The sequence below is a fragment of the Microtus oregoni genome, unplaced genomic scaffold (assembly GCF_018167655.1).
Source record: "Microtus oregoni isolate MIOR12 unplaced genomic scaffold, Mior012 000025F_ref0000491, whole genome shotgun sequence".
Taxonomy (NCBI): Eukaryota; Metazoa; Chordata; class Mammalia; order Rodentia; family Cricetidae; genus Microtus; species Microtus oregoni.
This window is the reverse complement of record NW_024543084.1, coordinates 25,915,198-25,928,898: the sequence shown is the minus strand read 5'-3', so window position 1 is coordinate 25,928,898 and position 13,701 is coordinate 25,915,198. Positions and strand designations below refer to the sequence as shown.

The following is a 13,701-nucleotide window of genomic DNA, read 5'->3' as shown; positions in this document are numbered from 1 at the left end:
AGAATAAACGGTGTAAAATAAGGTGCAGGGTGTGGCAGTCCTGCGTCACCTTAGCACCGAGACTGAGGACCGAGGACTGCCCTCTATCCTGTGGTCAGCCTGAGCCACACAGGCAGCCACCATCTCACAGAAATAAACAACTACAAGAAGCTCCACTTGAGTATTCTATAGTGAACAGACATTCGAAACCATTCTAAGCCTGTTTCCCCTTCTGCAAAATGAAGGAGTCGGGTGAGCCAGGATAAGTGTTTCGGCCATTTAAAGGGTATATGGAAAGAGCAACAAAATTTCTCTAACATGAATCCCAGAAGAGAGGTGACCATGATGGGCGAGTAAGACTAGGGAGCTAATGTGACACTGAATGGGCCAAGGTAAACCATGGGCTATGTTACCAGAGATGACCATGAACTCCTGCTCTTAACTGCCTCAGCCTCCTGAGTGTGGGTAACAGGTATGCACCACCATCAGTTTATGTGATGCTGAGGATGGAGCCCAGGGCTTCATGCACAGGTTTGAGTACCGCATCCACGGAGCCGCAGCCACCTGGTCTACCTGATTATCGCATCCATTCTAGTGTTCTTACTCACTGAGAGCCTATGAACAGAATTGAATATCCCATTTATTAATTTATAAACTGTAAGAAAAGTGAGATGGCCTTTCCCTCGTTGGCAAACCTCACACTGGAAAAGGAAAATGCATTAATACACATATTACAGAAACATCATGGAAATCCAAAAAGACATAATTCATTCTGAGTTCAACACAGCATCAGGGACACCCACAGAGACTTCTGTAGTGCCAGGTCTCAGGGTCTTCCCCAGGGAGGAAACCCACCAGACCACCTTATAAAGGTGCCCTTCCCACTGTGGTGATGGGCTCTGAACATCTGCAATCCAGCAAGCAAGGCAGATGGAACTGCCCTGAGGCTGGCATTGTGAATGAACTAACCTCAGATATAAAACCCCAATTAATCTGGACAGGGCGGTGGTGGAAAACTTCTTTAATCCCAGCACTCTGGAGGCAGAGACAGGCGGATCTCTGTGAGTTCAAGGACAGGCTCCAAAGCTACAAAGAAACCCTGTCTCAAAAAAAACAAAAACCAAAACCAAAAAAACAAAACAAAACAAAAAAAACCCTCCAATTAATCAAAAGCACAAGTACCCAACAAACCAGGAGTTAAGGACTAGGGCGCTATGACACACTTGTCAGCTAAGTGCTTAGAGATGGAGACAGAGGCATGAAGGACTCTAAGAAGAAAGCTAAGAGTTGAAGATCAGTCCGGGAGCCTTAGTGGGGATGTCTCCAGGTGAGCGTCGTGGCACATGCTTTTAATTCCAGCACTCAAGAGGCAGGGACAGAGATCTCTGAGTTCGAGGTCAGCATGATCTATATTATGAGACCCTGTCTCAAAAACAATAACAACAACAAAAACAAACAAAAAAACCCAAAACTAGTGCCTTGATTGCCAAAGAAAACATGTCACAATCCTTGGGTACCACCATTGGTCTGCTGTGCCCACACCAGAACCCATATTTCTGTGAACCAAAAGGTTCTCCTTGCATTGCCACACTGGCCTTGAATTCACAGGCTTGGGAGACCCTCCTGCCCTGGCTTCCTGAGCAGCTAGGACCATAGGAGTAGGTCACCAGGATGAGTCCCCAAACGTTTTGTTTTTGAGACAGTCTCATTATGTAGCCCAGATTGGCTTCAAACTCGTGTCCATCCTCCAGGCTCAACCCCTGGATGTATTCCAGCAGGCCAGGTCCCTAAAACCGATCTTTTTCTTGAGATAGGCTCTCATGTGGTCCAGGCTGGTCTGGAACTATGTAGGTGAGGACCCTGACCTTGCTTCCGAGTGCTGGAAAGGTAGGCCCGCACCACTATGTTGCTTTCTGTGATGCTCGAGAACAAAGCCACCAACACATGCATGCGGAGCAGGCACTTTGCCATCCCAGCCTCAACTGACTCTTAAGTAAAAACTTAAGACCGTCCGGCTGTCCCATCCGCTGGACATTTCCTCACTGACAAGCGACACTATATTTGGAGTGTAGATTTCATCTTCTGCTACTCTGGCTGCAGCTTCAAGATGTTTCAGCATTACTTTGCTACCACTGAGCTCCAAAGGACTGCTCCAGTAACAAACATCCCACATTTTGAAATGAATCAAGATGGTTTCCACCCACTGGCTAGCCTGGTGCAGTGCCTGCCGGGACCTAGGCTCCAAAGCTTCTCCAGGGAAACTTGAGGTTCTGGGGAAATTGCCATCACCATCATCCTGCCTTCTGTAACATCAGAAGGGTGTGGGTGCAACCAAGGTTAACACTGGCCACCCCTTCTGGAGTCCAAGGGCCACTCAGACCGGGAGTGAAGGGCTGTGTCCTGCTCTGACACTCACAGGCAGGGGAAGGCCACACCGATCACTGATGAACCGATGGTCACTGTAGGCACCCACGTCAGCAGCACTAAAGTACAAGTGGCATACTGCCGTGGAGCATCCTGGAGCACTGCTGCTGAGGACACATAATGGCACCTGTGTCAGCTCTCCATACCTCTGGACTACAGCCCCGCTGTCCTCTCCTTGAAGCCCCAGATGCCACCTCCTGCTAGCTTCCAGGACTGCAGGCACAGCAATGCCAGTTCTGCAGAGTGGCTCCCTGTTGTCACCAGAAGTTCAGATCAGACCTCTGCCATGTACTGGGGGCACCTCTGTGCACCAAAGCAGAGCATGGCCTCTGAGCAGAAGAGTGAACCAGGATCAGAGCCTGTGGCCATCCATGTTGTGGTCATGTCCCACAGCCCATCAGGCTCTAGGGCTCCCCTGCTGGTCTGCTACGTGCTCAGCCAGGCTGCTGGGCTTACAGAGGTGGTGCAGGAAGCTTGGCCTGATGACACCTACACGTCATGGCGGCTGAGGGCATAGGAGTTCGGGTGGCTCTGGCGGCCATACTGAAAATGGTCTGTGAGGAGAATGTTGCGATACTGGAAGTCACCCTGCTGAGGAAACAGTGCACCATTGTGGGGCTTCTCTATTGGGCTCCGCAGATGCTCTCTGCTGCTCAGGTCTGACGTAGAGACAGGGAGGAGGTGGCGCCGAGCCTGCTGGTTCGCGTCATACTTGGTCTGTGTGAAGAGAGAGTAATGAGGCACAAGGGAACTTTGGGTGGGTGGGGGAGTGTCACCCCAGCACTAAGGAGGTAGAGGCAGAAGGGCAAGGGTATCAGGCCAGTCTAGGCTACACAGTGAGCTTGAGGCCAGCCTGGGCATCATGAGATCCTAAAAAAAAAAAAAAAAAATATCAAACTGAAACAAAACAAAATACCACCACCAACAAAGAGGTAACCCCAAAACCAAGGACAAGAGATGCTTCTGTGGTAGAACGCTTGTCTAGCATGCACAAAGACTTGGGTTCCACCCCAGCGCTGCATAAACCAGATGGAACAGACACCTGTCTTTCCACTCCCTTGGGAGGTGTGTGTGTGTTGGGGGTCAGGGGTCAGAAGCTCAAAGCCTTTCTGGGCTACACAAGCCTCTGCTCCAAAACAAACAGTAAGACACAAGGAAGCTTCAGGTCTTGTGCACCCGTGACAGAGCTCAGGACAGATGCAGGAGGGTATGTTTTATGCAGCACACAAACCCCACCCACCTTGTAAGGCACCTTTGGAACCCAGAGCCAGAATAACTCTCCTTGGCTCCTTCTTGTCCTTCCCCTAGGCTGTGCCTGGCTGGCGGACAGTGGCCCCTAATGCTCACCTTGTTGTACAGAAAGACCCCCAGGATGGCAGTCATCATGCCTAGCACATTGGTGCTGGTCACTGGATTGCGTAGCATGATGAGGGACACAGTGATGACCATGATCCTCTTGGTGGCATTGGCCACTGAGTAGCTGAGTGGGCTGATGAGGTTGAGGATACTAAAGGCGATGACATTCTGTGCAAAGTTGCAGAATCCACTGACTGCCAAGAGCAGCAGTGTCCAGGGCCACTGAGACACATAGGCCTATGGAGACAGGTAGGAAGCATCAATAGGGGAGGGGCACATATGTATTTAGGCAGACTGTCACCATGTGCAGCAGGTGGTTAGATTTTTTTTTGAAACAGAATCTTACGTAGCCCAGGTTGGCCTCAAACTGATGGATGACAGGTTTGGTAACAAATGCCTTTACTGTACCACTGAGCCATTTTACCAGTTTAAACATGATCTCTGACACTCCATGGTGCAGTGGTTGAGGGTATCTTGTCAGAGATGCAAAAACAGCCACCAAAGGATTGCAGAGATGGCTTGTCAGTTAAGAGTACTTTTCCGATTAGATTCCTAGCACCCACATAGAGGATCACAATTGTCTGTAATACTAGTCCAGGGGATCACATGCCCTCTTTTTTACCTCTGAAGACATCAGGCACACATGTTGTACATGGACATACATGCAGACAAAACACCCATACACATAACATCTATTAATTTTTCATCTAAAGGCCACCAAAATTGTGTGTGTGTGTGGCAGGGTGCAGCTTACTGCAGGGATCTCCCCTGCCTCCTGGTGCACAGCAAGCAGTCTCCCCACTGAGCCATCGCATAGCTCTCCCCTCCAAAGCATTCTCTACAGTTGGAGCACAGACACAGCGGGGTGGTGGGGCATGTGCTGAGCACGAATGACGTCATGCGTTTCAGCACCCAAACCCCAAACCAAATGGAAGTGAAAGTATCAAACCAGAAGGACCTGAGGAGATGGGTGACATTATCAACTACTGTCACCTTCCAGAGAGAGGGACACAGAGCCCCTGAACCCACCACCCATTCTCGGACAGGTGCCAGGAGAATGCAGCAGCCCAGCTAGGACACGGGACAGTCCTGGGCATCAGCTTCCTCAGACAGCCCTCACACCCATCTTCCTGCCCTGCTGTCAGTTTCCAGCCATCCTGTGGCAGCCACAAGTTCCAGCCGGACCCTCTCTGAACATGGTGGTTAGCAGGCATGCCAGGGAGACACCAGGGGAAGGAAGACCCACAAGAGTAACCCATGGAGTCAACCAAATCATACTGAGCTTCCAATCCAGGCATGGTGGGCACACTTTCTACTCCAGCACTCAGGAGCTAGACACAGGAAGATCAGGAGTTTGAAGTCACCCTAGGCCACATAATACAGGACCTAGATCCTGTCTCAAAAACACCAACGGTGGGCTGGGAAGACAGACAGCTCAGTCAGGAAAATGTCTGAGTTCAGACCCCAGCACCCATGTGAAAAACAAACAAAACAAAACACAAGAGAAACCATGCAGCTACACATATACAGAGCACACTGCTAGAGGCAGGAAGCTTGGGGACAGAAACAGCAGATCCTGAGGCTTGGCAGCCAGTCAATGAGATCCTCCATCAGCAAGACAAGGGGGAGCTACTGAGGAAGGTGCAGGAGGCTGAGCTAGTACACACACACACACATTCACACAAATATATGCACACACACACACTCACACATCCTAAAGGAAGAGAAGAAAAATTGCAAGGAGCGGAAACTGGATGCACTTCCTGTTTCCGTAATAAAGCTTTTTGGGGGATGGGAATTGCTGCACCCAAGTCAAAAGCCCCAAGGCCCTGGCTGGGTAGGAGTTCGCTGGGGTCACTCAGGGGGTGCTGCTCTGCTCCCAGGAGGCCTAGACATGGCAGTTTCACAGATTTATGTGTTTGGAGAACTGAGTGGCCAGCCCAGGGAGGATGTACAGTGAGCCACAACTGGGGCCCTGGATGGCTTCCTGACAAAATGCCCTCCGGCTCCTCAGCATCCACCCTCTCCTTAAACCTGGCAACTGCAATGGAGTTTGTCCCTAGCATACTGTTTTGATAAACAATCACAGAGGGCTGGAGAGATGGCTCAGTGGTTAAGAGCATTGCCTGCTCTTCCAAAGGTTCTGAGTTCAATTCCCGGCAACCACATGGTGGTTCACAACCATCTGTAAAGAGGTCTGGTGCCCCCTTCTGGCCTGCAGACATGCACACAGACAGAATATTGTATATATAATAAATAAATTAAAAAAAATCATAGAACACAGAGCCAGGCATTTTCCATTCAGCCTGACACTAGTCTGGGCTGTGAGAAACAAGAGGATATTCTTCACTGCTAGGTAATATTCCATTTCATGGCAATACCAGCTTTTTCTCAGTTGTTGTAGGTTGTTTCCAGTTCGCGGTAACTCGCCATGTAGCCCAGGCTGCCCTCACTCTCTGGCAATCTTCTACATCATGGCTGAGGATGGGATCACAGGCACTGCCCTATAGCGCACGGGCCAATCTCTGCCGACCCACTGGTGTCACCACAGTACGGGCATCTCAGAGGCGCTGTGCTCCCATTCTAAGATTTCCATTCGAGTTCTTTTTTTCCTTCTTAAAAATGTTTTTAACTGAAATAAAAGTGCATCACTTCTCCTATCCCTTTCTTCCTGCCAGCCCCTTGCAGGCACCCCGAGTTAACAGCCTTTTTCTTTATTGTCACACACGTGCATGTGTGAACACACATGTATACACACAACCTGCTGAGCCTGTTTTCATTGTCTGTGTGTATGGCTTCAGAGCTGACCACCCTGCACTGGACAGCCAGGGTCCTCCTCCTGGGAAAGGCTAACTCTCCCTCTCCCAGCAGTCGTTAGTGGCCTGTAGTTCTTTGTCTGGGGTAGACCCTGTGAGATTTTCTCCCTTCCAGATTGGCAAGTCCGCTGATATTGTCCCCGTCTTGTTTATGCAGCCGTTCCTAGGGAGACTGCTTCACAGTGGACTTCCTGGGATTCTGGCTCTGAGGATCTTCCCAGCCCCTCTAAGCAGATGCTCTCTGAGCTGGGATGCAGGAGCTGGGATGCAGGAGCTGGGATGAGGGCGTATCACTGGGGCTGTGCTCCCACATCTGCTGATCCCCACTGTCCAGCTGTGGCTGGCTGTGATGGGTTCCAGTTGGTGTGAAGAGGCTTCTGCCTTGAGGGGTAGGAGCTATGCTCATTCAGGAAAGACGGTTCAGCGCAGAGGGTCTGGAAGGTCTCTTTCTCCAGATAGGGAATTACAGTCTCATGTAGCCCAGGCTGGCCTATGTAGCTGTGGATGACTTAAGGTCTTGGTCCTCCCACATACGTGCCCAAGTACTGGGGAGACACCACTCGAGTATTTTAAAACATCATGGTGTATGCATGTGGACAACGTGTGCCACGGGGCAAGTCAGTGGATGGTTTGTAGGACTTGGCTCACTCCCTCCATCATGTGCTAAGGATGGAGCATGCCCAGGACAACACAGCAGAAGACATTGGCCCTTCCTGGAGTCTTGTACAGAAGGCTACTGGGCTTCAAACTCCAGCAGCCCATGGCGACCATGGTAAAAGCCTCTTCCGAAGCTCTGTGTTTAGTGTTCACTGTCCAACAGTGCCCTGGCCCACAAGTCCACCCAGTCTCCGGGACGCTGTGTGGGGCAGTGCTCACAGGTCCCACTAGCTGCTGCCCAGGATTTCCTTTTCTTTTTAGACAGGGTCTCATGTAGCCTAGATTGTCCTCAAACTTGCAATGTAGCCAAGGATGACTGAATTCTGATCCTCCTGTCTCTGCTTCCTGCGTGCTGGGATGAGAAGGTAAGTGTCCCTTGTTTTGTGTGTCGTGTTGAGTGGAGCCTAGGCCTTGAGGGGTCAAGGGCAAGTGCTGTCCTGGCCATAGCCAGCCCCGAGGCACAGTCCTGACATGCAGCTCAGAACCTGTTGGCTTTTTGTAGCAGGAATGACTTCACTAAGGAAGCAAAGGCAGAGGAGAAGAAAGAGTCCCCCTCACCGCAAGGCTATTTCCCAGTTCCTCACTTCCGCCTACCAGGTGGAGCCTCCGCTTTCTAGCAGCTTTTGGCGGGGACCAATACTTCCACATTGGTCAGCTCTAGACTGTGACCAGTGCCCCACTAGAAAGAGCATGTGTGTGTACACAGGTAAGTGTATGCACTCCAGAGCGACGTCTCCAGCGTGCCGTGGCTGTGTGTAAGACAGCAATGGGGCCAGCCTCTCCTTCCCAGGACTCTAGTTCTTACAGCTGCTCACAGAGTTTGGGTTTTAGTCCATTTGGACTTAGGTTTTTGAATTAAGGAGACTTAAATACTGAAAATACAAGTGTGAATCCCTTCTGGACGCACTCCAGCAGTGTCAGAGCGTGACACCGCTGTGCTCAGCACAGTTCCCACGCATCAGGGCCAAGCACGCCGACAGAAACCCAGAAACCCCGAGCCACCATCTCAGGGGCTCTGTCAGCCTGGTCCTCAGGCTCTTGGTTTGAGATTGGTTTCTCCCTCCCACACATGCTCTTGTCACTCTCACGCAGTGTCACAGGACATGGCAGGAGCCCTCGGAAGAACATACTCCATGCTGGACATTCAGTATCCAGACCTGAGACCTAAAGATTCCTATGTTCTTATAAACTAGCCTGCCTACAGGGACAGAAGACAGACCAGCACAGACAGATGCTCAAGAGTGTCCAGGAGGAACACACGGCTGCAGTGCCCAAAGCAGCACATGCTCAGCACATGCTAGTGAAGACACACACATTCCCAGCAGATCAACTCACCAGGTCGCTGCTGACCAGGAAGGTGGAGAGGTCCACGAGAACCCACGTGGGGATCATGAAGAACACGGCGTGGCAGCCCAGGATGTTGAGCAGTCGCAGGTGGTGGATCCTGGAGTCCCTCAACACCTGAGGGGAGAGCACCTCATTAGAGTCGCTGACACCTGACCAGCAACAAGGTTTCCGGCCCCCAGTGAGACTGGAATCCGATATCCAAGACTGGGTATCAGACGGGCTTGCTTGCTTAGGAAGGAACACAGCCATGCCTGGACAAAGTGCTGTCCTATGGGCGAGGGCCGACAGAAGAACAGAATTGACCCAGCAGCACACAGGCTGGGGAGGGTGCGGTGAGCCAGGTACTCTGAAGCCCCCCTCCCCCGCTATTTTTTTATTTGCATCCGTAGCCTAGGCTGGCCACACTCATAGCGATCCTGACTTCATTCTACACATGGTTGTGACAGGCGGGTACTATCATGCCTGGCTGATATCCCTCTGAGTTGAGTGCAGGTTGGTTTAGCCTATTGATTCCCACCAGGCAGTGCCAGGCAAAAGCCAAAAACAGATCCTACCGCAGACCATGGTCTACAGCAGGGGGATGTCCTAACCCAAGCACCCAGCAGCACGTTCTGCAGAGGTTCACAGATGTATTTCTTACAACAGGTTAAAAATAAGTCACATTCCTAACAAGGAGACTCTCTGTGCTGAAGGTAGCACCCAGCAGCCCTGAGCTGCAGCCATGGCTGAGCTTTGCAGCAGGGTGACACCACACAGTAACCACTGAGCAGCCAGACAAGATGGGGTCAGTGACCACACCTCAGAGGCATGCTCAGCATACACGTTCCTAGAAAGAAAAGGAGGGCTGGGGAGATGGCTCAGGCATGAGGACTTGAGCTCAGATCCCTAGCACCCACATAGAAGTGGGCTATCGTGTTAAGTGTGTGCAAATCAAGCACTTGGTGGTGGGGACTGCAGGCAGATCCCAGGGGCTCATGGGACAAAATGGGTGGTGGTGGCAGGTTTAGTGGGAAATAATGTGGAAGGGCTGGCAAGATGGATCAATGGGTAAAGGCTTGTCACCAAGCCTGAGGACTTGAGTTCAATGCCCAGGTCCCACATGGAGGAAGAACTGACTTCTGCAAGTTGTTCTCTGCCCTCCACAGTCAGGCCATGGCAGTGCCCTTGCACACACACACTAAGTATGTAAACAAAGTGTAACAAGAAGACTTGTAAAGAAAAAGGAACACAAGAGATCAGCAGAGTGGGTTAGGTTAGGGCCGGCTCTCAAAACAAGAGAAGGAACAGAGACTCAGGCAGACAGAAGGCACAGGAGGGTCTGCCCGGCCGTCTGCTCTGGCCCCTGTAGGCATGCAGCATAGCGGGAGCACACACCTTTTTGGAGAAGATGTTCTGAAGGGAGAAGCAGAGCGTGGCTGCCAGGGCACTGACCAGCCCCCACACGTCGAAAGACAGCTCTGTAACAGTGGCCAGCAGGACTCCACTGATGATAGGGACCAGTGACAGGTACACCTGCAGGGGGGGCAGAGGAGCTCAGCTGGGCTAGGGCTACCCACCACTCAGAACTACAGGAAACCTCAGGTGGCCTATCCCTCACCTGGAGGACCCCATCTTCATCCCAGCATCCTGGCACCCAGGAAGCTGAGGCAGGAGGATCACCAAGAGTCTGGGGCTGGGGCTGGTGAGATGGCTGAAGAGAAAGGCACTTGCTGCCATGCCTGACACCTGAGCTTGATGCCCAGGACCCACACGGTGGAAGAACTGACTCTCCCGAAAGCTACCATCTGACCTCCACACAGACAGGCAAATACATAAATAAATGGGGAAAAAAGGAGGCTAGCTCGGGCTACTTTCAAATCCCGTTTCTAAGAACAAACAAAATCCAGCAAGGTAGGAAGCCAGGTGGATTTCCAGTCAGAGATTTTTGTATCAAAAACTGAATCGAGGCCCAGTTAGTGGGCTCAGTACATAAAACTCCAGAACTCCTTGTGGGTAAAGAACCAACTCCTTCAAGCTGTTCCCTAATCTCCATGTGGACTCACGTCTCCACAAAATGTGTAAAAACAAAGCAAGACAGGCTAGGCTTTTAGCAGCAGAGGGTTCTGTCCTCACTGAGACTTGGACGCCTGCCCCTGCACTCCTGGCCATGGTCCACTCGCCCTGTCAGCATCCTGCATCTTCCCTTGAGAACAGGAATTCAGAGGCCCGAGTTATCTGCCTTGCAGGGCAGGTCTCTGCCCAAGAGGGCCAGTCTCTAGGACCTGCACTTGTACAATGTTCCCAGTGACAAGGAAAACTGATAAACACAAGGTGTGTTATCAGGTGACACACCTGGCTGCCTCCCCAGCAACTCACTCCAGGAGGCCAGCCCCACTTGATGTCACCGTGAATGGAGACTGCAGAGTACAGACAGGGCTGGCCAGGATGAACATGGGCCCGAGGACAAAACTCAGTCAGAGGTGGCCCAGTTTTTACACAGTGATTCAGGGGGAAGCCATTCTGAGCTAAACCAATTATAGGACATATATAGAAAATGAACATTTGTAGAACAGGGTGAGATGGCTTCCAGCTGGGACACTGGCATCTCCCAGGCAGCCCTAAGCCCTGGGTGCCCTGTGTGGCCCAGATCATCACAACCTTGGTTTAAACAAGCGGCAAAACCCTGTCCTGTGAGGTCTCAGTAAAGGCTCCATGCTGAGCTACAACCTCCCTCCCTATCTCTCTCTCTCTCTCTCTCTCTTTCTTTTTGTTGGAGACAGGGTCTCTGCAGAGTCCTGGAACTCACTATGTAGACCAGGCTGGCTTCAAACTTATAGAGATCTACCTGCCTCTGTCTTCCTAGTTCTGGTATTAAAGGTGTGGACCACCATGACCAGCTCCGAGACTTTTTGAGACGAAGTTGAGCTCTGTAGCCTAGGCTATCCTGGACTTCTCCATCCTCCTGCCTCAGCATCCTGAGTACTGGCATGACAGACCCATCATACCATGTTAGGCTCCTCAAAGTTTTAATTTCTAAGAACTGGCTGGATTCTGCCACCATCAAACTCCTCTGGCCTGGCATCTCACATCAGATCCAGCTGTCCAGCACCGACGATTCTTTCACGATAGCTCAACAAGTAAGGGCCCTTTCCGCCAAGCCTGGTAACTTGTATGGAAAGATGAGATGGACTCCTGTCTTCCGAGCTTCGCAGACATACTGAGGCACAGCATACACACACAGATAAATTTAGTTTAAAGAGAAGGAAAACCTGTCTCAACTTAGTTTGTTCCTTGGTGACTTGCCAAAACGGGACCCAATAGGCATCATCAATCAACAAACCAGCAGAGGGAATCAAAACAGGAAGAAGGGACCCTGGAGGGCCGTGGCACTTGGGGACAATAAGTAAGAGGACATCTCCCCTTCCCACACACCTGCTGTCTGAAATGAGTGTGGGACACTGGGGAAAGCCCAAGGGGCTGACACCTTGACTTCCTTATTTGACAGGAAGCTCGAGGACTGCCACGGTCCAACCACGTCATCAACCTAGCCAGTTACCGGGAATCCCGCCCTGCCCAGGGTTTCTGCCCGGGTTACCTTGGTGCTCTGTTTTTCCTTCATGATGATCCGAGACAGGAGGACCACCCAGATGGGCATGGTGGCCTTGACTGCAAAGAGAGGAAAAGCACTCAGCGGGCAGTCCCTGCAGCCTGTACACCCGACGCCGACCTTCTCTCTCTGTAAGGCTTTCTACCGACCCCAATAGCTGGAGTCAGTTCACTCGCGCGGTTAACTCCTCCGACCTTTTCCAACCTGAGACTCGGCCGCGCCTTGGCGGTGTCTCAGTCTGACGGCCCGCGAACTCGTACCCATACTTCGAAGCCCCAGGCAGTGCGCCCCGGCCCGCGTCCGCACCTACCGGTGTGCGCGTAGGACACCGGCACCTTCCAGATGCTAACGTGCGCCGACACCGACGCGAAGTACTTGCCGAAGGCGAGCGGCAGCACGTAGCGCGGGTAGAAGCGCGGCGGCAGCAGCGGGCCGGACGTCGGGTGCGGGCCGGGGCCGGGACCCGACACGGGCGGCGCGGGCGGCACGCGCCAGGCGCGCAGCAGCGGCGGGAGCCCGGCGCACAGCGCCAGGATGTGGCACAGCGACACGGTGACCGGGAATGGGAAGGCGCTCAGGATCACCTTGTTGACCACGTTGCCGCCCGCGCTCAGCGCGTACCACAGCAGACACAGCGCCGCCACCCGCGCGCCCTCGCGCGCCCCGCCGCCACCCCCCGCGCCCGGGACCCCCGCGCCCGCGCCGGGACCCGCGGCTGCCGCCGCCGCCATCCTGCCCAAGCGGCCGCCCCCTTCCCGCCGGACGACCGCCCGACGCGGTCGGGGGCGGGAGCGCCGGCAGGGGCCGATCACCATTGGCCTCCGGGCCTGCGCGTCATCGCCGCTCGCCATTGGCTGTCTCCCTCGCGTCATCACCGCCCGCCCGCCGACGCGCCCGCAACCACGTCTCCGGCGAGGGCCCCACCCCACTTGGAAGGTTTCCGGAAGGCGCGCTGTGTGCGCCGCGCGTGCGCGAAGCGCTAAGGCGCGCTCCCGTGGCTGGCGGGGCCACGCGGGCCCGCCCACTGGGAAAGCGGGATGCCTAGGGCCCGAACCGGATTAACAAAAGAATCTTTCAGGAGAAAAGAAGCCGGCTGAAGCCGAGCCTCCGGAGGACGCCGGTCCTCGGAAGCTGCGCGGTAGGTGTCACCCTCCCCTGACAACCCAGGGCGGAGTGCTTCCTGCGACACTTGTCTGCAGAGCCCTCCGGCCGGGCTGAATCTGCTGGCGAGAGCCCCGAGGCAGGACAAGACTTCAGCACCGTCATCCTAGCGACAAAACTCGATTCCGAAGATAGTGTGCTTTCAAGTGGCTGTGGGAGTTGTTCCGGTCCCTTAAAAATGTATTCATTCATGTGTGTGAGAGGGTGGGGTCAGAGGAGGACTTGAGTCTGTTGTCTCCTTCCACCAGGTGGGTTCAGGAGATCCAACTCCTGTTCTCTGCCTTCACAGCAACCGTGTATCTGCTTAGTCACCTCACCGACCTCGACTTTCTCCTTTACAGTGTCTTTATTAGCAGTTTAGAAAATGGCAGCCCA

At 53.0% G+C, this 13,701-nt stretch overlaps 1 protein-coding gene across 2 annotated transcripts; it reads right to left on the bottom strand.

Moving 5' to 3' along the window:
• Positions 1–1,369: 1,369 nt before the first annotated feature.
• Slc35e1 (solute carrier family 35 member E1) lies at positions 1,370–13,191 on the bottom strand. 2 transcript variants are annotated; one of them, XM_041674264.1, is made up of 6 exons: positions 12,476–13,186; positions 12,154–12,224; positions 9,954–10,091; positions 8,568–8,693; positions 3,751–3,996; positions 1,370–3,120 (listed from the first exon to the last, which is right to left on the bottom strand). In XM_041674264.1, the coding sequence occupies exons 1-6, from the start codon at positions 13,035–13,037 to the stop codon at positions 2,893–2,895; spliced, it is 1,371 nt and encodes a 456-aa protein (XP_041530198.1). In that variant the 5' UTR covers positions 13,038–13,186; the 3' UTR covers positions 1,370–2,892. The 2 variants fall into 2 exon arrangements, with proteins under 2 accessions (XP_041530198.1, XP_041530199.1); XM_041674265.1 differs by lacking the exon at positions 1,370–3,120 and adding an exon at positions 3,127–3,273 and having other exon boundaries at positions 12,476–13,191.
• Positions 13,192–13,701: the final 510 nt, after the last annotated feature.

What these genes read in the sequence shown, in the direction of transcription:
- Slc35e1 (XM_041674264.1), bottom strand. Translation starts at nt 13,037, where the DNA reads ATGACGCGAGGGAGACAGCCAATGGCGAGCGGCGATGACGCGCAGGCC. An exon ending in AGGAAAAACAGAGCACCAAG is followed by an intron (nt 10,092 to 12,153) that starts GTAACCCGGGCA and finishes CCCCCCCTGCAG; the next exon opens with GTGTACCTGTCACTGGTCCC. An exon ending in GGGTCTTTCTGTACAACAAG is followed by an intron (nt 3,121 to 3,750) that starts GTGAGCATTAGG and finishes CTCTTCACACAG; the next exon opens with ACCAAGTATGACGCGAACCA.